General features: G+C 39.3%; 1 protein-coding gene across 2 annotated transcripts in view; it reads left to right on the forward strand.

The window, feature by feature from the left end:
• Nucleotides 1-24,525, forward strand: part of rap1gds1 (RAP1, GTP-GDP dissociation stimulator 1) — a 42,952-nt gene that overhangs the window by 12,857 nt on the left and 5,570 nt on the right. The window contains exons 5-11 of one of the 2 annotated variants that reach the window (XM_055056376.1): nucleotides 5,257-5,403; nucleotides 11,858-11,986; nucleotides 16,208-16,333; nucleotides 18,255-18,398; nucleotides 18,801-18,932; nucleotides 21,601-21,735; nucleotides 22,172-22,297. In XM_055056376.1, coding sequence (XP_054912351.1) covers nucleotides 5,257-5,403; nucleotides 11,858-11,986; nucleotides 16,208-16,333; nucleotides 18,255-18,398; nucleotides 18,801-18,932; nucleotides 21,601-21,735; nucleotides 22,172-22,297 — 939 coding nt within the window. The remainder of the gene's footprint in view (nucleotides 1-5,256; nucleotides 5,404-11,857; nucleotides 11,987-16,207; nucleotides 16,334-18,254; nucleotides 18,399-18,800; nucleotides 18,933-21,600; nucleotides 21,736-22,171; nucleotides 22,298-24,525) is intronic. The other variant, XM_055056377.1, reaches the window with a different exon arrangement.

Genomic DNA, 24,525 nt, shown 5'->3' on the forward strand with positions numbered 1-24,525 from the left:
ATTGTAAGACCTTGTACATACTCTGAGCTTCTGACATTCAATGGAGAAATTTGTTCGACCATAAGGCTTATTCCATCTTACTGTATTCACCTAAACTATCTTATCTGTTCACAAACTTTGGCACCTTATTTTAGTCACTGACAGCCTACTGGAACTTTTCCAAGGAGAAAAGTTCTGATTCTTCAGACTCCTTGACCTACATGTTTTAACAGACTGAACGATTCTAGTGTTAAATAACTAAACAAAATAAAATTCTTAAAAGAAATAATAACACAATTTTTACTTCACACTGCCACACACATACACACAAAAGAAACGCAAAAAACAAAACAACATTAACAAAGCACCCTACATGAATAAGAAATAAGATGTTAGTTTCTTCCTCCAGTCCATGTCACCTCACAACCATTAAGAGAAAAGAAGGAAAATAAATAGAGCAGTAAAATAAAACGCTAGAATCTTAGGGATTAAGTAGAAAAGACTCAAAAGGACCCCAGTTTCAAAAGTGTGTCCGATTTGTGGTTAGTTTTTCCAAAGGTAAGATGACAGACATCTGTAATTCACACATTTACTGCAGAAAGGCATGGTGAAGTCCATCATAGCAAAATACACTTCTTAGCAAGAAATCGAAGAATTGTAAACAAAGATTTAGAATGTGCATCCAAATGGTTAGGGGTAACATTTAGAAGGTAAAACATGGGGGAGAAGAAGTGAATACCCAAAACCTTTTCAGTTACAGAATAAATGTTTTTCCAAAAGGTCTGTAAAAAAACCACATGACCAGAGTCATGTGGAAAAAAAGTACCTCTGTGCCTCAAACATTTACTGCAAAGATTAGAACATTTGGGGGACATTCTCTGGAGACGCAGAGGGGTATACTGAGATCTATAGAAAAGTTTGATCTAAGTCATTGATAAAATGGAGAGGACTTCTCCTTCTAGGATAGCATGATAAAGATTCAAGGCTCAGCCTAAACAGTTGTTTCTACTAGAAAACCAGTCTAACATATTTTTAAGCTGGGGAGACCAGTGATAGAGCTGCATGTTGGGTAGAGACAAACCTCCCAACTGCTTGGGTTTAGTATGGATGGAGAACTTAATTTGTTGATGCTTATTGTTCCAAATAAAACGGGAAGTATGAGAATTAAGGGATTTAAAGAATGCAATGGACAAGTAGCTAGGAAGGTTTTGAAACGGGTAGTTTAAACGAGGGAGAATATTAATTTTTACTGTATTAACCCTTCCGAGAAGTGATGTAGGTAAAGTGGACCATTTCAACAGATTGTTCTTAATGTTCTGAACTAGGGGGGGAGTAGTTTGATGAGAATAACTCTTTCAAATCAGGAGTAATGAAGATTCCCAACTTCTTAAGAGCTCTTTTAGATGTGTGAAAAATAGGCTGTAGCATCATATCCTAAGGGAAATTGAGAGGAGAAGCCACAGACTTGCCATCGCACCGAATGCCTGCTGTGGTGAAATGTCTTCGAAATTTTTCTTGAGTTGACTGTTTTCTATCAAGGTGCTTCAGAGCGAAATTATGACAGGGTAACCTAAGGCTCCCAGCCATTCAAGTTCATCCTTTTCTCAAAAATTTCAGAGCTCAGCGCAAAATATCTCTTTCTCATTGCTGCTATTATTGTGAGTTAGGTACAGATATGAATCGCGGTACTATCAGAGACGCAAAATGGCACTCTTGTATGCTTCAAATAGTTTTCGAATACGTCTCACTGTTCCTGAACAGGAAGGAATTGTTCGGACTGCTTTTTTTTTCACAAAAACTGACTGGGTGTCTCACAAAGATATAATTCTTTCTCCACCTCTGTCTCTCACACACACGACAGTTGGCAGAGGACTTAGTTCCCCTATAGAACTACTATGATGGCTGTAGAAGGTTAGAATTACTGTTCTAACCTGTACAGAGAAGGGCTGAGTTGGCAAGAAAAAACTACAATGATGGTGGAACTCTGAGTTACTACAGAAGGATGAGCAGAATGTTAGAACTACAGTCATGTCAGAATGTTTTGGGCATTATGTAACCAATTATAACCGGAGAGTCAGGAGAATGGCTGTGGCGACCAGGAACGTCGGTTGAGTTTACCTGGAGAGCGGGCGTTAACTTCGACCTTTTTTGGTCGAAAGCAGCTATTTGAAAAGGAAGGACAGTGAAGTAAGTCACATGGTTCTGTTGCTGAGCAGTACCAGCAGAACCGGGAACGGTTGACACCACCATCTTCAGTTGACACCACCAACCTAGCTGAGCTGGGTGTGAGGTTAAGCGGCTAAAAAGACAACTTATCGGCACTCATCGGAGCTCAAAATTAGGTTAATGCAGTAAGACGAGACTAACCTCTGTCTTAAGCAAGGTATTCCTCCCCACTGTCAAGCGGGCAGGAATACTTATCATGATCATGCACAGATCGGATAACAAGAGAAAAGACCGTAAGTTGTCCACATCTCTGACAGGCCCCTTCTGCCCCTGAGGAGGGGCTCAGGGGCAGGAGGGGCTCAGATAGTAGCTGACATCTCTACTGGCATTGCTACTGCAATCTCATATCCTCAATTTTTCATTTTTATACATATATGTACTTTTTGGTTTTTTCGATCTCTGTCCTGCTAATAATCAATTTTATGTAACTGTTAATTTTAGTTAAACTTCGTATTCATGAATGCAAATTTTCTGGCAAAAAGCCTCTATCTGTTTTTATCTTAATTCCAACACTATGCAGTAACTATACAGACCTCTGCCAATCAAAAAAGCTGTAAAGACTCTTGAAGCCCTAAAATTCTTTAACTGTATTTCCTGAAACACTGTCTCATCTCTGTTTGTGCTCCTTGTATTATACTTTGTTTTTATTCCTCATAACCCCTGGCATTTTCATTTTCCCCATTCTATACATTGTATTGCCATTTTGATGCAATAGAAAAAAAACAAGCAAACAAAAGGTTAGACCTGTTCGCAGCTTTTCTCTTTCAGTTTTAGTTTCTTCACGACCTTGGAAGGACCCGGTCTACATAGACTGATGCTTCGAAGGATGAGGCTTTTAATTCGGACACAGCTATAAAATTGCGTTGTTGTTGTTGCTGTGGCAACGAGCCTACGTGTAGAGCAAAGCCAACAAAGAGCGAGAAAAAAGAATGAGTAGTTCTTTAGTGCCATTGCATAGCACTAAATGAATCATACCTACATGTCCAGGTTTCACTTTTACGGACTAGTTCTACTGCGGCAGCGTGACTATGAATGGCATGTAAAAGAATAGTCTGATTTTGGGGGGTTTACATTTGTACATTTGTGGTACAACCTTTTGTGGAAACAGTTTTCTAACGTCTCATCTCATTTATAACATTTCATTAATCCAGCGCTGTTTCTCTTCGAAACTAGACTAGTTCATCTGATTCCTCTTCATTTACCGTCTCATTCTTGGCTCGCCTCAAACTCTGGCTGTCAACATGTTTATTGGAAGGGGAAGGGGCGACTAGTGATGAATTCATAGGGTGTCGGACAAACCATACTTACAGTGAATTTGACGCTGACGGTTTATTATTTGAACAACAATTTATACTTGATGGTTGTGATATAGCCATTTTAACTATCGTAAATTAAAAATATTGTGATAAATTGAGTACACTCGATAAATCACTCGGCCCTAATTTAAAGGAAATAAATTACAAAATCAACTTTCATTTGAAGTCATATTAGAAGTATTCTGCATAGCAACTGAAGGCAACATAGTTGCTTGATTGTGCTATCCATGTTATTCCTGGGAGGCTTACTGGGGAAACAATCATGGGTCTTGCTTCCGGCGCCCACCGGAAGTGGAAGTATTTCTTTGTAATCTGTAGTTTTTTGCTAATCTACACCGATGATGGTTACATCTCTCTTTTCGGTTGTAATACAATATTTAGTGAAACTTGTTTATGGATACACCGTCAATCAGAGAGCTGCTCAGTACAGAGGATCGTAATAATGAGTTTAATCACGGAGAGCAACAGGAGCATGATTATTAAGTTTTGTAATGGAATGATAGTGACTTGGCAGCATTGCTCCTCTGAAGAACTCAATTTTAAAGATAAAAGCAGAGAAGCTGGCCAGAGATCCGAGCTGCTTTTTTGCACCGACAGTGTAAAACACCGGAACTCCATAATATTAGCTTGGTGTGATGTGAATTTTATTTTTCATTTTATTTTAAAAGATAATAAAGTTCATGATCAGAGTCTTTGTTTGGGCCAGCAATATTTTTTTATAAGACAAAATAAAATGTCTGAGTTTATTTAGTCCATCACAAACAGAACCTCGAGGTTCCCTGTTGCAGAATGACGCTGCATATCAACGGAAAAATGACGGCAGCTGCTGTGCTCCAGACCGTAATACGAAGAATCTCCCCACTGGACTAGAACCAAACCGAGTCACACATTAACCTGTTATAGAGAGCAACTTGCCACTGGAAAGGGTACGATGTCCTTGTGGAGCTTGGGTAACTGTTGTGCTGTTCGTAGCTGTACTCTAATAATCTGACCAAGTTTAGTTTGTGACTGCAGCAGCAATGTGTCTGGAACATGCTCCCAAAACAAAAAGGCAGTGTATTTGTGATAAGCGGTAGTTTTCATCGCTTACCAACAGATGAGGAAACAAAAAGAATTTGGCTAAAAATTCTAAACTTGAACAGAGAACCCAAAATGTTTTATGTATGATCATTTCATTGTGTGGACAAAAAACAACTCAAGAAAACCTGCATCTGCAGCAGCCGAGTCAGTGAAGTAGTTAAATATGCTAGAGGGGGTTATTTGCAGTCATTTCTTCTCAAGTCACTGTCTCACCCCTCAACAGCTACAGGTAGCGGTAAAACAATATTGCCTCATTTAAGCTGTGATAGCTGGAGCTCCCACATATTTCATGACCGAAACCTCTGTGGAAAGCCGGTTAGCGAGTTGCTAACTTGTAAAGAAATGGCGGTTCCGGTTTGCGGCGGAAATCGCGCCATAAATCACGCAATGCCTCATGGGGGCTCAGAATAAGGTGAATAATATGGCACCATACAGCCTGTTGGAATTTGTTTTGTTGAATTTCTGAATAAACCCAAATTGAATTTACTCGGCATCATCAAGCAGAAAGTTAAACTTAACTCTTAGCTTATATTTATCCATACTGTGACTACTGCCTGTTTTGGATTTTGTTGTGACTTTAATGTAAGCTATTAGCTGTGGTTGTTTGTTCTCTGCTTTATGGCTGATTTCTGTCCTGGCCTTTCTTGTTTTTCAGATGAGGGCAGGAATGCAGTACACCTGGCAGGAGGGGCTCAGATAGTAGCTGAACACATTAAGTTCCTCTCCCAAAATACTGATCCGGAAAAAGAAAGACTCTTGGCTGTCTTTTGTGGCATGCTGATGAACTATAGCAATGATAATGGTAATGACCATCTTTCTCCCCCAAAGACTTTACTCATCTCAACTATTCAATGGGCGTTCTCTTTCTTCTTCTCAGACAGTAGATGCTGAACTTAATCTGTGCTTTTCTAATTCAGGCTCATCTGTTCTCTTCTTTATGTCACATCCTCTTGCTTTTCCATCATCTTCTCCGAGGTAATCTAAAATCATTAACATCACCTTTCATCCTAGCAGTACCTTCCTCCCAACTCTTAGCCAGATGGGATTTTAGAGAGTGTGTTGTGACTCAGCTGCTAAATTGTCCTCATCAGTTATAAAGCTTTTTAGCTATTTTAGTAACATAGCTCAAGGGAGGATCAGTCTGTTCGTCTATCACCCTTGTGTATAGCGAGATGGTAAACATGTTTAGGAGCCCTGCCATTTGAATCCTTCTTTATTTTGTTAAAATACGGTTTTAAGTCCTGTTTTTTTTTTTTTTTATATATATGTTTATTGAGTTTTCAAAATACAACATACAGAAACCATGCACAAGAGTATGAAACACACACACATTTAACAGATTACTATGTGAGAGAGATATACTGTTACCAACAAAACAGTACAAATAAAAACATACAATAACCAAAAGTAAAATAAATTAAGATACGAACAGGTCGAGACAATTATCTAGATAACTGGATACAGTGCACTGATTACTATTTACACTTCCGGGTGTTACAACCAGTCTATAGAGGCACAGGTGGCATATTGAGGGACTGAGCGAGTTGGGGGTCACTCTGAGATCGAGAAAGATGGTCCAGGAACGACTGCCAAATGCGGCAGAACTTATTAGTGGATCCTAAAGCATCATACCGTAATTTCTCCAAATGGAGGATCCCAGTAAAATCACTTAACCACACTTTAAACTGAGGAATCTTGTCGGTTTTCCACAATCCTAATATTACTTTCTTAGCCGTTACCATTCCATACATCACAGTCATTTGCATAGAGATGCCGCAGTTCTTAAGTGAGGGAGAATATCCAAACAATGCAATCTGGGCATCTGGAACCAACGAGCATCCATACACTTCAGAAAACAAATTAAAAATATCCAGGTTTTTTCCAATATTGCAGGAGCCTGGGACATGACCAGAACAGATGTGCCAGGGAGCCATCAGCGGACCTACATCTATCACATTTTGGAGATATTGAGGGGAATATTCTGTGCAATTTCATTTTAGAGTAGTGGAGTCTATGAAACACCTTGAACTGAATTAGCTGATGTCGTACGTTGATAGAACATGACTGGATCCTCCCAAGACCCTTCTCCCAGACCTCACTCCCAATCTGCAATCCCAGCTCTTCCTCCCATGCAGCCCTTAAGGAGTCTGTAGTAAAATTGATTTGCTCTGCAAAGATGTCAACAAAGCTTGAAATTATTTTTTTTGATTCTGGGGAGCCCAACAGTATTTTACAGATCTTATTTTCTTCCGGGAGAGAACAAAATTCGGGATGTTAGTTTGAACATAATTTCTAATTTGCAGGTATCTAAAAAAATCCGCACCCGGAAGAGAAAAACAGCTCTTCAGCATTGCAAATGAGGCGAACTTTATGTTAATATACAAATCTTTCAGCGTAATTAGGCCTTTTATTCTCCAATTTTTAAATGATACATCCGACAGCGATGGGGGGAAAAGCATGGTTACGGTACATTGGGGCATGAACTGAGGTCTCTGGTAGGTTGCAGTATATCTTAATTTGTTTCCATATTTTCAAACAATTTAAAACCATATTATTTATTCCATTATTTGTTGGAGATGTTGGCGTCAAGAAAAGAAGTGCCGAGAGAGAGCTATTTGTAACACTAGATCTTCCCCCCTGGGTGGCTATCTTTCAATAGCCACCCAGGGGGGAGAGTTTGCAGGAAGTTCCTGAGTATCATCTTCCTGCCAATACATCAGGGCCCTTGCATTCGCTGCCCAATAGTAGTGCTGGAAGCAGGGCAATCCCAGCCCTCCCCATCCTTCTCGGTTTGTGTAAGTGAGTTTTTGATATTCTATGAGCTTTAAACCCCCAGACAAAGGGCAAGATTATTGAGTCCAGAGATTTAAAAAAGGCCTTTGTTATGAAAATAGGCAGACCCTGGAAAAGATATAAAAATTTAGGCAAGGACACCATCTTAATAGCATTGATGCGGCCCATCATTGAGAGTGGGAGTGTTCTCCATCTATCAATATCTTTCCTAAGATTATCCACTTTTTCTAAAAAGTTCAACTTGAAGATTTGTTTAGGGTCTTTAGGCAGAATAACGCCAAGATATTTCAGTTTGTCAGTCATCTTAAACAAGAGGTTATCTAAGAATTCAGGAGTGAGTCTAGCACCTAGTGGCATAAATTCACTCTTCTGCCAGTTAATAGTGTAACCTGAAATCTCGCCAAATGATTGAATGAGGTCTAGGAGAATTGGTACTGATTTCTTAGGCTGTGATACAAAAACAACAACATCATCAGCATATAATGAAATGTGATGGTCAATGTTTCCCAGCTGAATTGGTTTGATTAGGGAGTGTTTTCTAATACTAATGGCGAGGGGTTCCATAGCAACCACGAAAAGTAGAGGGCTAAGGGGGCAACCCTGACGGGTTCCTCGATGCAGGAGGAAGGGCTCTGACTTGTCCTGGTTTGTGAGGACAGAGGCAGAGGGTTGAGCATACATTGTTTTTAATCCACGACACAAATTTACTACCAAACCCAAATTCCTCAAGTACAGTCAAAATGTAAGGCCACTCCAGTTGGTCAAACGCCTTTTCAGCATACAGGCAAATAGCAGCTCCCTTAAACTTACTGTCAAATTTGTGATACATAATGTTCATTAACCGCCTGATATTAAAGAATGAAAACCTTTTAGGGATGAAGCCCGTTTGGTCCAGATGGACAATAGAGGAAACATGTTTATCTAGCCTATTTGCCAGTACTTTAGCGAATATTTTAATATCGGAGTTCAATAGTGAGATAGGACGATATGATGAGGGCTCTGTCTCCTCCCTACCTTCTTTATGTATTAATGTGATATTGGCTTCATACATAGTGGGGGGAAATTTCCCTGAATCAAGAGAGTGAGCGAACATCCTCTGGAGGAGGGAAGCAATCTTCTGGGCATATCTCTTATAGAGCTCAGTTCCGAAACCATCTGGTCCTGGGGCCTTGGCATTGGGAAGTGATTTGATTACATCAACAATCTCTTCCACAGTAATGTCTGCATTGAGCGCCTCTCGCGCATCTTCACTCATCTTTGGGAGGTTCAGATCTTTAAGCCAGCTTGAGATATATCCTTTTGCTTTAGACCTGTATAGTTGCTCATAATATTCCTTAAATGAATCGTTTATATTTCTTGGTTCAATTACAATTTTTCCTGTCTTGGATTTAATTTTATGTATTGCCCTGTTGGCCTGCAAGCCCCGCAGCTGACGAGCCAACAGTTTATGGGGTTTGTCACTCAGCTCAAAGTGTTTCTGCTTAATTTTAAACATCTGATCGAGCACCCGCCTGGACAAGATAGTATTATATTCATATTTTAAGACAAGGATGTTTTCTAAAGTCGAAGGATTGGAAGAGGACTTGTAATTAGATTCTAAGCATGCTAATTCAGTCTCAATTTCTGAGAGGCGTTTCCGTTTTTTGTTTTTCAGGAACTTTTCAAAAGAAATAATATGATCCCTGATCACAACTTTGAAAGTTTCCCATAGTGTAGAGTCTGTAACATCTTTTGTATCGTTAGTATTTAGAAAGTCAGAAATTTTATCATCTAGGAATTTACTGAATGTCTCCTCTGATAGAAGGGATTGGTGGAAACGCCAGAAATATTGTTGTTTCTTATGGTTAAGATCGAGAGTCAGTGAGATTGGAGAGTGATCAGAGATTAGAAGCGTATGGTATTTGGAGGATATCACATTAGGTATTAGTTTAGCATCCAACAGAAAATAGTCTATTCTTGAATAGGATTTATGCACATTTGAGAAAAAGGAATAGTCCCTGTCCACCGGATGCTGCAGTCCAAGCATCAACCAAATCTGTTGTTGTCATGAGGTTGTTCAAAACCACAGAGGAGGAGAAGGGTGGTTGTCTCGTTCGGGCTGATCTATCCAAATGGGTGTCAAGTACGCAATTGAAATCCCCTCCCAAAATTAGGCATGTGTCAGCCAGGTCCGGGACCAGGTTGAATATTTTCCTAAAGAAGCCTGGGTTGTCGAAGTTAGGGCCATATACATTAAGAAGCGTGACATGAAAGGAATATATATAGCCCGTTACCAATATAAATCTGCCATTTGGGTCAGTCACAGTAGAGATGTGTCTGAATGGAACTGTCCTGCGTATCAGAATTGCCACCCCACGAGCTTTACCTGAAAAGGTGGACTGAAAAACTTGGTTTGCCCAACTGCATCTCAGTAACCCCTCCCTGCCTGGTCTTATGTGTGTTTCTTGAAGGTATATAATGTCCGCCGATAAGCTCTTTAAATGAGAGAATACTTTAGCCCTTTTTAAGACATGCCCCAAGCCCCTAACATTCCAGCTGGTAAAAGCTATGCCACCGCCTTGCGAAGATGTGTTATGATACACAGAGATTTTTTAATAGAATGTCTTCAGTGCACTCATGAGTTAGCCTGACCGAGTATTGAAACACATAGAATATTTTTTTAAACATAAAAAACCGACAACAAATTCCCCCCATCCCACTTTCCCAAACAAAGCGAGAGTAAAAGCCCCACATAACCAAATAGGGGAAGCCGGGCCGCGTGGGCCATACAAATACGAAACCAACTCCACAAAAAGGCTCCCTCTCCCACTCAGATTTTACAAACTTAGATTATGATACAAACATTAAGCTGTTATAGAAGTAATTCCGGTCCTCAGTGACCCGAAGCAAAAAGCACATACCACAGTGTCTCCAACTTCCAGATGCTCAGTGATTCTGTAAAGTTTCTGCAAAGACCTCTGCGTCCCGCGGAGAGGAGAACGTCTTATCCGTAGAGCCGATGGTGACACGTAAACGTGCTGGGTATAGGATGCCGCACCTCGCTCCTGCATCCTGCAGCCGCTTCTTTACGCCGTCGAAAGCCTGCCGCTGCCTCATCACCTCCGCCGGGTAGTCAGGGAAGATGTGAATCGGCTTATCCTTTCACCATTTTCACTAACGAAGGGAGGTTATATGTGGAAAGCGAGTACATTGTCCTGATCCTCATTTTTTTCAGTTGTACTAAGCTCTAGTAGTTCAGTTTAGAGGTAAGGTGTGAATTAAGTTTTGGTTACCGTTGGGAACATAACATTTCTGGTTAGGGTCTGGAAAAGGTCCAGGTTAGGCATAAATGTAATAACTAATACAAAGTTTTCAGTTGGATAACAGTACAACATTGCATCTGTGCATGTCTATAGGTAATTGTAAGGACAAAAGTTGACCTGAAGCTAGGATTGTGTAGACATTTTGCTGAGTTACATACAGAAAACACTATTTATGGATTGGGGTTAGGCTAAATTCTTAGACTTGACTAGGCTTTGGTAAAACATCAGGGTTAGGCGACAGAAATTAATGGAAGTCGATTCTACTTGGCTGGGGGAGGTTTTGAAAGGTTAGTCTTTTTCCAGCTCCCCATGTAGATTTTAGAGTTAAAAGGATTGCCATGGCTTTTTTGTTATTGGTGTCTCTGCTTCTTAGCTACGCAACTTGCAAAATTTATGAGCCAAGAAAGTAAGCAGATCTGTAAAGAAGATTCCTTAGTGTCTGCAGTAAATAGTTGTCAGCAGCTAATGCTGAAAAATTATTTTATGTTTGTTTTATTATATGGTTCTTATTGTGGAATCAAACAATTCCTTCAAATGAGTTGTATTTGATTTTTATTTAGTTTTTTTATTGATTGTGTGTCAAATTATAGAATCATTCCCCAACATTAGCAGAATATATTTTAAGGAAGGTACCTGTAAGAGCTCATCTTAATAAAAACATTAATATTTATGTTCACTTGCAAATAGTCTGTCTGGAAGTGTGTGAGGTGATCATGGCTTTGCTCTCTTTGCTCTGTATGTCTTCTATTCTGCTGACTTATCCTCATAATTATTGGTTTTCAGTACTGAAGTTGTTTTACCGCATTTTCCCTCTCAGCATTAAAATTATCGACCACATTTTATACACCTTAGAGGATCAACCTCTTATGTCCTATTATTCATGTTTTTGTCTTCAGCCATTAAGTTTGTATCCTGATATTGATAGAAGAAATCTAATCTAAAATCCTTTTATTGAGTATTTGCTGCCAGGTGGTCAGCAAATTTCTACACGGGAGCCGGATATACTGCCACTTCAGTATAATTCATAATGTTTCATCTCAATATAATTCATAGTGTTTCTTCTCAGATGACATAAAAACATGTTATGTCATTTTCTACACATCTTTTGTATATTAATAAACATCACTTAGCTGCATTTTTTTTATATCTGTGTTTTTGTAGATACCTTACAAGCCCAACTGATTAACCTGGGTGTTATTCCAACCCTGGTGAAGCTGCTGGGCATCCATTCCCACAACACCGCCCTGACAGAAATGTGTCTGATTGCTTTTGGGAACTTGGCAGAGCTGGGTAAGTATACTTTAGACTAGGTTTGAAATATTCCATGTCAAATGTGTTAAACAGAAACACAAGGGAGGAGTGTTTTCTCAGTACTTTTAATGCAGTATGATGTGAGGTACAAAACAAACTGCTGTTGGTGATGATGTGTGCTGAGGCTGAGAAGGCTCTGGAGAAGAGATGAAAATGGGAGAAACGTTCTCCCATTACAGAATAAAACTGGGGTTTTCAGCAAAAAACACCCAACTAATGATTCTGTTGAAACAGTTACTAGTGCACCGATTCATGGCAGATGACCAATTTTTAAATGGCCTGACCTGCCCGTTCCGATTTTGGCAGATACCTTTCAAAATCGGAATGTATCTGCAAAATCTTGTATTTTGTTTTATAAGAAAAAAAATTTTGTAATAAAAGTCGCTAAAAATAATAGTGGCTGATCCCCACTCTGTTGGTGAGCCTGCTGGTTTAATCAGAAGGCTTGATGTAGCAAAATGGCAGCCTTGCTCTGTCAGTTTGCCCCAGGGCAGCTGTGGCTACAATCCGCTTACCATCATCAGTGTATGAAAGTGCCCTTTGATATCTCAATTTGATATAAAGAGCATTATAAATAAAATAAAGTTTGACTATTATTTGGTCCAAGTGGCAAAACGCAGCAAAAAGCCATTTTATTTGCTTCTGTAAAATGAATTGGCTTTTAGAAGACTGAAACGTGAGAACTTCCCAAATTTGGCAGACATATCATGCCTGCATGAAAATTACGTATTTTAAGGGAGTCACAAAAAAATTACAACAGAAATGGTTCAACAGTCCCCTTTGGTATCTTTCAAAATACGCTTCCATCGACCTTACGTTAGTATAGAATCATAAAACTTTGAACACTTTTACAACTCTGCAAGATGTAAATAAATCTCCATTGGTCCTACGGTCAATACCAACCACAAAGTTGTCCATCTTGGATTGAAGTTCCGATTTTGACTCCATTTTGGCCTCTATTCTTATCTGTCCCCCAACAGCAGTCCACGACACTCCTTTACAGCACCCACCAAAATATTTAAATAATCGTCCCCAACTGAGAAAGAAACTCAGTGCACATGCACATCTTGTCAGAACCTTGGAGCCGTGGTCCAAACCTGACAGGAATTCAACCATTTTGCATCAAAGCTGCAAAATGGTTGTGCATGTTTTATCTGAGCAATCTCCTATAGCTTTTGTCATACAGACTTCAGAATCAATAAGCACAATGTCGAGGCCTTTAAGATCAAAACTTATCAATCTTTTTTTGTACATCAAAGCATGTGAGTGTGTCTAACCCTCAAAATATGACCATTCGCCAAGAACATCAAGGTGCAATAACTTCCACATATGAGGTCACAGCTGCAACAGACTTTTTATTTCTCATTACAGTGTAACATAACCAGTGTTTGTTTTTCTGAATAAACATTAAATAGTAAAAGTAGCAAACTGTTTTGTAGAACAGTTGTTGTGATTTTATTGTTAAAATTATTCCAAAATTCCACTGTTAAAAACTGAACATGTTGGATTCAGGTGTGTGTAAAATTAGTGATTAAAAATGGGATTTATGCATCGGCGCAATCAGCAAGGAAGATGCATAACGTCGGATCTGTGTAGTGGATTTTTTTGATTTGGTTGAAGTTTAAAACAAGTAAAAAATCTAAGAAAAGACATAAAACGGCGATCAAAGTTTTCCCCAGCGCTGCAGATCGTGCATTAGTAACAGGACTTGGAGTTTGCACCCATGAAACGCCGCCTGGTGCAAGAGGACGCCACCAGTGCAAGGAGGACGCCACCGAGGGGGAAAAAAGATGCTCCCTGTGAGATCTGGACTTTACTTTTTTGGGGGTTTTGGTGATACTCTTTTTTTTTTTTTTTTCCTCATCTTTTTTTTTTTTTTTTTTTTTTTGACGTTTTGGATTTTTCATTTTGGATTGACACGGAGAACTGTTTTCAGGACGATGTTTTGATTTTCGAGGACATGGGACTTTTTTACGGACCAAATTCTCATAAAAAAGGAACAGGAATATTTGGACACTCAATTGTTAAAGTTTGGTTGCTGACTCACACCTTTAATTATTTTTGACTTTTTTTTGTGTACTGCTCTATATTACAGGATAACCAGGATTAATTCTTAATATTGTGGTTTTCTGAATAAATCATTTTTTCTAAAACATCTATTAATTTCTTAGAGTGGTTGGATATTTGTTTATCAAGTTAAATTATGTTACAATTATCTGTTTTCCTGAGACAAGATCCCCCTTGTGTGTTTTTGTGAGTTCCGCTTTAATCAAGCAGAATTTTACAAAATGGTGGCCAGTATGGGGACCAGGATAATATAATTTCAGGTTTTGTGATACATTAAGTGATACAGTTAAAGAGAATCCTGTTGAATTTCTTTTTTCTTTTCAAAATGAATAACATCACTTCTTAAACACAACATGCTGAGGAAAGAAATACTGATCAGAATGAGGAAGAAAGTGAAGCAGGTCTTGTCGATCAGAAAAAGGAAATTAGCAACAGAGGGGGAGAAGCCTGGGATACAAGGAGAAATCCTGTAGGTGAAATAACTTCTCTGATTAGCTCCCTTTATGTATCAGATAATGAAGTTGAAGAAAGAGAGAACGGTATCTCCCTATGTCAGATATTAATGGCGTTAGGAATTATTTAACTAACATGGGAGTTAGGATTACCACTTTGGAACAAGATTTCCGGGCCTCTATAGACAGTGTTTTGAATAGGGAGCAAAACATCAGGACATATATAGATAGAAATGTTGAGGCCATGGAGCAGTGCATGAACACAGCTTTTAAGGAATTTGAAGCTAGACTGTTTGCTGCGACGAGATGAGAAGTGGAAGGCTGAGACAGAGAGGTTGCAGCGTGCTAGACTCTACAGCTATTCATTCCTTAGATAGTGTCAGACCAGTCTCCCCGTGCCATCTGAATATCTTTTTTCCACCATGAGGCATACTTTCCTTGCAACATGCTTTCATGACGCTGAAGAAAGCTTTGGTGGAATCACCTTTACCGGGATAGCCAGATTTCAGGTTACCATTCGAAATTCATATAGACGCCAGTGATGTTGGTCTTGGGTTGTCCTGGTCCAACCAGCCCCTGATGGAGAAAAGATTATTGCTTTTGTTTCAAGATCATTGAAGGGAGCAGAGCAAAACTACTCCACTTCTGAGAAAGTGGAGTAGTACAATATAGAAAAGGAATGCATAATGTAGTGCTTGATGTGCTGTCCCGAGCGATCCCTGCTGACCCGGCTGGACCAGTACATGTAGCCCTGAATTCTGCTACAGCCTTGTTAGGCTTACTATTATCACTGATTTGCACCAAACTGGATATGTATCACCTTTGTTAGCCTCGAAAGAGACCTATAATATTATATTGAAATTTGACTCTGGGGTGCCCCTTAGATTATTACAGCAGTTATATCTCACTGATACAATACCTGATCCGCTCCAAATTTATTGTGCATCATCATGGAGCACACCTTCAAACATTGTTGGAGTATGTTAATGACATCATGAAAGTTTTCTATGAGTCCCACCCACTCAGAGAAAACACTGAAGATCATTGGGTCACTTCCAGCTTCACCCTGTCTATGACATAAGATTGAAAATATCCACAAACTGTTGGTAAACATATATGACATGTATCAAACTCTACAAGAAGTCCTCAACAATTCTGTGCCACAAAACAGGAAGTGACAATAACTCCTTTCTGGGAAGTCAGATTTTGGCCAAACTTTTAAGATATGGTGCTGGACTCACATTGAACTGGACTGGAAGCTATTTGGAAGATTTGACAAATGACTGCCTAGTGGACAGTTGCAGGAATGGCATGTTGGCATTGAGAATGCCGCTGGGTGGCTGTTGAAGTTTGTTTGATTTTTATGAATGTAATAGCATGTTAATGTGGAAAAGCACGGATATTCAATATAGACTAGGATTAAATATCATTTTCAACTAAAAATATGGGGAATTTAAACTGACGGATGACTGCCAGTTTAAATTCCAGTCTAAGACCAAGTAAATTTCTGATTTCATTAGCAAATCTAGAATAGGAATTTCTGGATGAATTATGTCATAATGTTGTCACCTGGACAGATCATTTCAGATTTTTTTGTATATTTATAAAGCATCAGTTAGAGGAGTTCAGATCAGAGAGGTGCTTTGTTTCTGATGATGCATGTCACTTCTTCTACTTTCAGAGTCCAGCAAAGAGCAGTTTGCTTCCACCAACATTGCTGATGAGCTAGTGCATCTGTTCCAGAAACAGACAGAGCATGAGAAGAAGGAGATGATCTTTGAAGTTTTGGCTCCGCTCGCTGAGAATGGTAAAGTTCCAGAGTTTTATGTTGAAAATCCTAAAAAGTCACATTCTAATATAAAATCAAAGTGTGTTGTCCTGATCTTCGAAAGGAACCACTTACTGCACAGCTAATAATCATCTCAGTGTGAGTCAGGATTCCCAGACTCTGCACAGCCCACAGACACCTCCTGCTTTTGCTCAGCTGCTCTTTTCCCAATGTGTCTGAGAGCATGTTTGAACAGCAGAGAGTGCATCTTAGCAAGTGTTTCTACGCCGACTGTCTCCACGACAATGTTCTACCTATCTGTTCTTAAGAGGCACCTATCTGCCCTTCCTTCTGTTTGCCACATTGTGTACTGTTAAGTTTCTGCAGGAGCAAACAAGAGTCAGAGTTGTGTGGATAATGAAACTAGATTATACTGGATGGGTCAATGAAGTGGATGGGTCAGACTGTAGTGGAGGATGAGTGTTTGTTCCATCTTTCTGTCCGACTTCACATATTTCATAGAAGGCACCAATGCACTTTGCCTTCCTCTGGTGCTTCCTGTGGGTTGATAATTTTCTGTTGATATCAAGTTCAGTTGATTCCGGGAATAGGCACAGAGGAAGACCTAGTCCACGCCGGCTAACTTGGGAACGCCTTGGGATTCCCCTGGAGGATCTTGCCCAAGTGGCTGGGGATAGGAAAGTGGGCCTCCCTGCTTAGATTGCTACCCCCGTGACCCAACCCATATAAGCAGAAGTGGATGGATGGATTTGATGAAGCATGGACTTATTGTTTGATGTGATGATTGATTGATTGATTGCCAATTTTCACAAGGGTTTTGAACTGTCTTTTTAATGAGCCCTTCTTTTCACTCTTAGCCATGCTGCTTCCTGCTTTCTCTGTGTTGATGCCAACCGGTTAAGTCAATAGCAAACATTGCTGTGGTTAGCTGGTAGACTGCAGATCTCCATCGCAGGCCAAATTTATGTCATTTCTACCCTGTACCATGTATCACATCTACTAGATAGGATTTGAATTGGAGTTTGCGTTTAGCATTAGTTTCTGCCAAATAGTGTGTTGGTTTATCAATTTAGCATGAGCTTTTGATAAATATTATGTTGGTGTAGCAATTCAGTGTTACTGATGATTATGATTAGTGCTTTAGGGTTAGCGCAACTAACTTTTTTGTTCCCACCACTGATGACAGCGTTGTTTTGCTACCTGGGTAAATTCTCCAGGTTTTACAAATAAGTTGATTGTAAAATCAAATGGTTTTTCTGATAGTAAAACAACCTAGAGCTTCCTGTTATCTGCTGAAATTTTACTCCCTGTTGGGAATGCTGCAGTCATCAGCTGACTCGCCTGAGATTCCTCTCCAGAAACTTCTGACACCATTCTGCTTCCCCAGCATTCATTTTTAAACATCTCACTGATGCAAAACATTTCTGAACTCAATCAGTGCAAACGGTTGGCGTTTATCTATGGGGAGGTTCGATGATTGGCACAAAGATTGGTTTTTAGTCCGTCCAATTATCACTATCACCACCTTAAGATAGCATGAATTAACTTTTGTTTCAGGATTGATAATATCCTTTAGTTACTAATCTAAACCAAGAAATGCAAATTTATTCATGATTGCTTTTCTGTTATTGTCACAGGGTTAAAAAAAATAAATCACATGTCTGTTTATCTCATTAAATGTCTGTTACCAGATTAAACAGTGTAATTAGCATAACCCCCAGAGTGGTCTCTGTTCTGATATTGCTGTATTTTATTGATGCCCTAAATGTTTGAAATTTTCCTGTAGTAAAAATTAAATTATGATTATTGTAAAAATATTTTAAACTTTAAATAGAATTAGTCTATTAAAAAGGTTTATGATTAATTTTTAATCTGGGGATTGTGGACTTGTATTGTTTAAAAATCTGCATTGATGCAGTTATGTGCTGTCTGGTGCTAGATGTTATAAAGCTGCAGCTAGTGGAGGCAGGCCTAGTGGAGTGTCTACTGGAGGTGGTGGCTCAGACTGTGGATAGTGAGCAGGAGGAAGACATCGCCCAGCTCAAGACCGCTTCAGACCTCATGGTCCTTCTGCTACTCGGGGGTAAGCTCTGCTCAGGGTGCCTTGGAACTCTGTCTCATTTTGTATGTATGGATGGACGTTTCTATCAGCTTTACCTATGTCCCCATGTAAAGGGACATAGGTAAAGCTGGCATAGGGATAAACATGATAAAGTCCATGTTCATCAGAGTCATGCTGGGATGACTTCCCTGTCCAGCACTGCTATATAATTCATATACTTTTATATAAATATGTCATAACTGTACAACAGACCCATGCACAGTGAGATGTAAATAAACATTCTGTATCCTCTTTCTGCACTTTTTTTTAGCTTAGACACTTCACTAATTTCTGTTAAAACTGAGCTGAACCCATCTTGTTAGCAACCCTGCTGTGACTCAGCATGCAAGCAGCAGTTGTAAGCTGTCCTCCGTCTCTATGCAGATGAATCCATGCAGAAGCTGTTTGAGGGAGGAAAAGGCAGCGTCTTCCAGAGGGTCCTGTCCTGGATCCCATCCCACAACCACCAGCTGCAGCTTGCCGGGGCTTTGGCCATCGCAAACTTTGCCCGCAATGGTCAGCTCTGATACTGTGCCAAGTGAAACAAATGTTGGCAGAATTAGACAAGAAGTGACAAACTGAATTCATGCAAAGGAGATGTAGAAGTGAACAGGCAAAAGTGCAGTGCATGTATATACACACACATGCATATATATCAGGGGTCCCCAAAGTCGGTCCTCTAAAGTTCTCTCCCTGGTTTAACGCACCTGGATCAAATGATGCCTCGTTAGAAGACCTAAGAAGGACATTGACATTCTGAAAATGTTGTTGGTATTACAGTTTTAGTGCTGTTAATCACAATCTCAAGTGGCTGTCTATCCCTATGCTGTAGCTAGTGCAGCCTGTTGCGAATGCTCAGTCTAGTTAGCTTAGCTACCAGTGATAGCAGATAAACATTTTTCCTGTAATCATAAGTTGTTTTTCCACCTTTAGTACATTTAGCAGTAAATGAATGAGATTGATTGACAGCACTAAGACAGTCCTACTGGTTCTGATTGGTTGTTTTGGCCGAAGCACTGCATTACTTTAGCCAGTAATAGTAGCTCAAGGAGGAGGTGGAGGAGATTTTCACAGATTATCTGTCTCATAACAAACTGGCACGACGTGGTGACAGTTTTAACAAATATGGAGAAAACATATTTTTTCTTAAAGTTATACACTGCAGCTTGAATAAAATGCAACTTCATAGCATTTTTTCAGAAGTCTGGGTTGCTTTGTGTATTTTGCTTGTTCCCTATGACTGTTGCTCGTGGGGAGAGACATTTCAATAATCTAAAATCATTTCAAAAATCTAAAAAAAATTTAAGCAGCCTGCTTGCATACTGTATGTGAACTGTTGCATGTAAAAGTTTCTTGTAAAATTCATGAGAAGTAAATATTGTACTAGTTATTGGACAAAAGAAAGCAAGGCAGCTGCAAGCCTCTAAAATTGACGCTTTTGATGGGTAAAATAGAGTCAAAAAATTGTAATAGAAGCTGCGTGGGGGAGGCCCAATTTAATTTTTTGTTGTGGGGCCCCAAGATTCCTGGCGGCGCCTTGTATACGTGTGTAAAATTTGGCTTGATTTAAAGCGGAGCTCCCAATATACTCAAGGGGATCTGTCACAGGACTCTGGTAAAATATGTTGCATCATTTAATTTGACAAGAAAATAAATATCCAACCACTCAATATGGAATTTGTTGCAACGATTTATTCAAAAAACCACAATTCTAAGAATTAAGTTATTCTGATAAATAGATCAGTAACCAAAAATCCCTCAAAAATAGTTATAGGGTTATGTCAGTAAAAACAAAACAAAATAATTGAATGTCCAAATATTCCCGTTCTTTTTTTAATGAGAATAATGTCCGAAAAAGAGTCTCATATCCTCAAAAAGCAAAGCAAAGTCCTGGAAGCATTTCTCCGTTTTAATCCAATGTCCCAATCCAAAATGAAAAATCTAAAATGTCAAAAAAAAAAAACCCTCCCCCACAAAAGATGAGGAAAAAAAGAAAGGTACCACCAAAAATCCCCAAAAAGAAGTCCAGCTCTCACCTGGAGCATCTTTCTTTCCCCTCGGTGGTGTCCTCTTGCACCGGGCGGCGTTTCCTGGGTTCATCTCCGATCCAGTTTCTAAATGCACAATCTGCTGATTGCTGTTTTATGTCTCTTCTCCAATTTTATTTATTTTTTTACTTGTTTCAAACATTCAATCAAGCCAAGTCTCCCGCTGCACAGATCTGACAGTGTGCGTCTTCCTCTCCGGTTGACGCCTCTTTTTATTAACTAATTTTACCCATACCTAAAACCAGCATGGTATTGTCCAAAATCAATTTTAAACAGCATGGATTCTGAATAATTTTAACAATGAAATAACAGGAACTGTTCTACAGAACAGTTTGATACATTTACTCTTTGATCTATTTATTCAGAAAAAAAAAACATAGTAGTTATGTTACATGTGTGTATGTATGCATACATACACATGTATTTATGTATGTATTTATGTATGTATTATTGCAGAATCCAATGGTGTAAAACTCTTGATTATATAAGTAAACAAATAATACTCAGAGACGCGTCAACTGCCAGCCATGACGGGTAGGGAGATTTATTATCACTTCTACCACGGATGCATCAGTACAAAATCTAGGTTCCAAAAGTCTTTCCCTAAAATCTCCCTGAAATCTTGACAACCTTTTTTTATACTTCCCGTTTTCCATTGGTGTGTGTTGGGAAGTCTTGACCAACGACGTATTGCTCTTGGTTCTACGTCAACATTCTGGCAGCCCTTAGACTGAGTATGTATTGCACTTCCAAGAACCCAATCGAACCTCGTGAACTAAACATCTACTCCATTTCAGAATTGCCAAAGCAACACTCAAGTCAATTAATCACAAATTGTTATCTATCTAAACAGCTTACTTCCAAGTCATATTTTGGTCCAACTTTGTGCTTCGCACGAAAGGGAGGAAAGTTATCAGTCATTATGACCCAGCTAGGCACCAGAATCTTTCCGCAAAAGCAAGTCCATAAAAGTATTTCCGTTCTTACAATATGTGTGTATAATTTATTTTTATTTTTTTTCTCTCGAACTTTATTGCAGTAGCAGCAAGTATTATTACTTCACTGTAAGAACATCGACTGTCTCCTGATAACCTCATGTCTTGTTGTTTAACCTGTTTGCATTCCACTGTGATCAGACGGGAACTGCATCCACATGGTGGACACTGGGATTGTTCAGAAACTTCTGGAGCTGTTGGAACGCCATGTTGAAGAAGGCAATGTGACAGTGCAGCACGCAGCGCTCAGCGCCTTGCGGAACCTGGCCATACCTGGTGAGATGCTGCGTTTCTCCCAAGGATAGTTGACATCGGATGAATCGGTTTTGACTGTTTTCACACTGAAAGTTGTATCCGTATTCTCTGTATCAGTTAGACTCCTACTCTCTTTAAGGTCAATCCTCCTGGCATTTTCAGACTGACCTTTGTAGTGTCATTCTATCACAATGCTAAGTCTCCATTTTGGACTTAAACAGTAGAAACCAGAAGTATACAACTTCTCTGTTCAAAGCCAAGATAGACACATTTATTTAGAACTGCTTCAGTGAGATGCAAAGGTGTATGTGTATTTTTATTCAGTGTATGTAAACTCCTGGTTTCAACTGTATTTTCTACGAAGGCAACAAATGCCTGATGGGTTAAACAAAGCATGAGGAGAAAGTGCTGAACCTGTGGAGTGGTGTGAACCGTCTGCGTCTCTTTATCTCTGTAGTGGTGAACAAATCCAAAATGCTCTGTGCTGGCGTGGCAGACGTGGTGCTGAAGTTCCTGCAGTCAGAGATGCCTCCAGTCCAGTTCAAACTACTGGGAACATTACGAATGCTCATCGATACTCAAGGTAGAGTAGTTTGTCCCTCCTTTCAGCTCAGCTCCCAGCTAGCACTATTGAGTGGTGAAAGAAATCAAATCATTTAAACTGAAGATTTTATGAATCAGAACATAATAGATATGCTCTGATCAGGTTTTTTGCTGTCTATTCCGATACCAATCATCCATGAAGCCGATCTCTGCCGGTCGCCTGGAATGGCTGTTAATTTTTTACTTTAGGTATAGATGCTGCTATGTGATCTGGCAAAATGTAAAAATTATCTTGCAATAAATTCACCTAATTTAGACATAATAAACATATTTTAATACATATCTAAAATCTTTTTTTGTTTGTTTTAAATTACATGCAGCTTTAAGCAGACATTTGGTGTGAGAGTTCAGTCTGGTAGAGGCTGAGCGGCGCTATAGCTGTGAAATATTACTACTAGTAACAGGTGGCAGCGGTCCAAGAGCGAGAGCAAAACCAGCATCTTGCACCGGCAACTCGAAAACTTATTTTTCAGGTTATTTATTTAGCTTTCTGACCGTGATGCTAATCCGGCTGAGTGTTTGTAGCTGCGCGCTGCTTTTCCTTCTATCTGGCTACTCTGAATGTCCTTCTTTTCCTGCATTGAGCCTCGACGTGGCTACACTTTTAAGTGCTTGTTTTTTAAAAGCCATATTAGATTCATTGTGTGGGACTGCGTTTTGAGTGCAGTCCCAAAGTAATTTTTTGCCGCAACACGCAAATGTCTCCATTCACTCTCAGTGTCATAGGATGACAGGATTTGTTGCAGCACACTTGTGCTGTGTGAAGGAAAGAGGAGATAAGCTGCACATGCAGGCTGCGAAGTGAGATAAATGTGATCGATTTTGGTGATCGGCAACAAGAGACCATGATCGGCGATTACCCATCACACAGTTTTTCATGGAAATTGGCTGATTATGATGGGTGGCCATTCGATCAGCACACCTCTAGGACTTAAAATATGAAAACATGACATTTATTCCTTTTTACCCAATGCTTCAATATTTAAGCCAGCTCCCTTCATTATTCAAGAAGAGAATATATAACAAAATGTATTTCTACCTCTTGAACTTCTCCACTTTTCAAACATCAAGAAAAATAAAATCTTAAATGTGTGATGTGCTTTGTAGAACCTTTCATTATAATTACAGCTGCAAATCTTAACAATGGGTAACTATGCTAATTAGACGTAGGTATGGAATTTGAAATGTCTTTGGCTGAATTTTCAGGGTAGTTGTTGAACCTCCACCCCACCTCCAGCAGGTTTTCTTCCAGGACTTTCCAGGGTTTAGTTTTGTGAATTTTCCCTGACCCTGATGTCCCCTTGACATCATACTGCCACCACCATGTTCCACCCTAGGAGTTGTACATTTACATTGATGTGTGGTGTTACTTTTCCAACACAGGGTGTTTTGAATTTAAGCCCAAAATTAAGATTTCATTTTATTACCATTCAACCCAGAAGGTGGTGGAGCGGTATTTGATTAAAAATAGATATATTTTTGTTTACAGATTTGGAAAGCAGAAGGTTGGAATGATTTGTACCCTTCTAAATAATCAATCAATTATGACTTTGTACCAGTCAGTCTTTTTTTTTCTACTAATAGCCAGTTGGAAGGCCTCCTTGCTTTCCTCCTAATATTTAGTTCCTTCCATAGATTATCTATTGATTTCAACTCTGGCTGGGCCACTTCAAACATGGTGAATAAACATGGTGACAAAAGTTTTAAAAAAAAAACACAAAAAAAACTTTTAATTGAAACCTTAATTCTTAGCCAGTGGTGTGAATAATTTGGAACCAGAAAGTGTAGCTTTGGTTAGAGTAGAGCACCTTTTCCCACTTGTTTGCCATCTTCTCCAGTCAGCAAACCAGACATTTTCTCGCCTTCTTCTAACAAAGTAATCTCAATATGACTTCAAGATGTCCTGTCAACAGATCAGGACCTTTCACCTGAGCCAATGCTCAGGAGTGGAGTGAAAATAGTCTCAAAATACTTGTGTGCATGTAATACTGGATTCATAATCCGTGAAAGCATCTTTGTGTGTAACTTTGGATGTTTGTGTCTGTGAAACATGATTTCTAAACCATAAAAAGAAAACTTGTGTGTAACTCCAGGTCCTTGTAAATATAGTATGTGGTCAAATGTATACACAAATATGAAGAAATTACAAATACAAAATAACCTACAATTACCTACTACTTACAAATACACACATACAATTACAATTTC

Source organism: Poeciliopsis prolifica, unplaced genomic scaffold, assembly GCF_027474105.1.
Source record: "Poeciliopsis prolifica strain line A6 unplaced genomic scaffold, Auburn_PproV2 SCAFFOLD045, whole genome shotgun sequence".
Classification (NCBI taxonomy): Eukaryota; Metazoa; Chordata; class Actinopteri; order Cyprinodontiformes; family Poeciliidae; genus Poeciliopsis; species Poeciliopsis prolifica.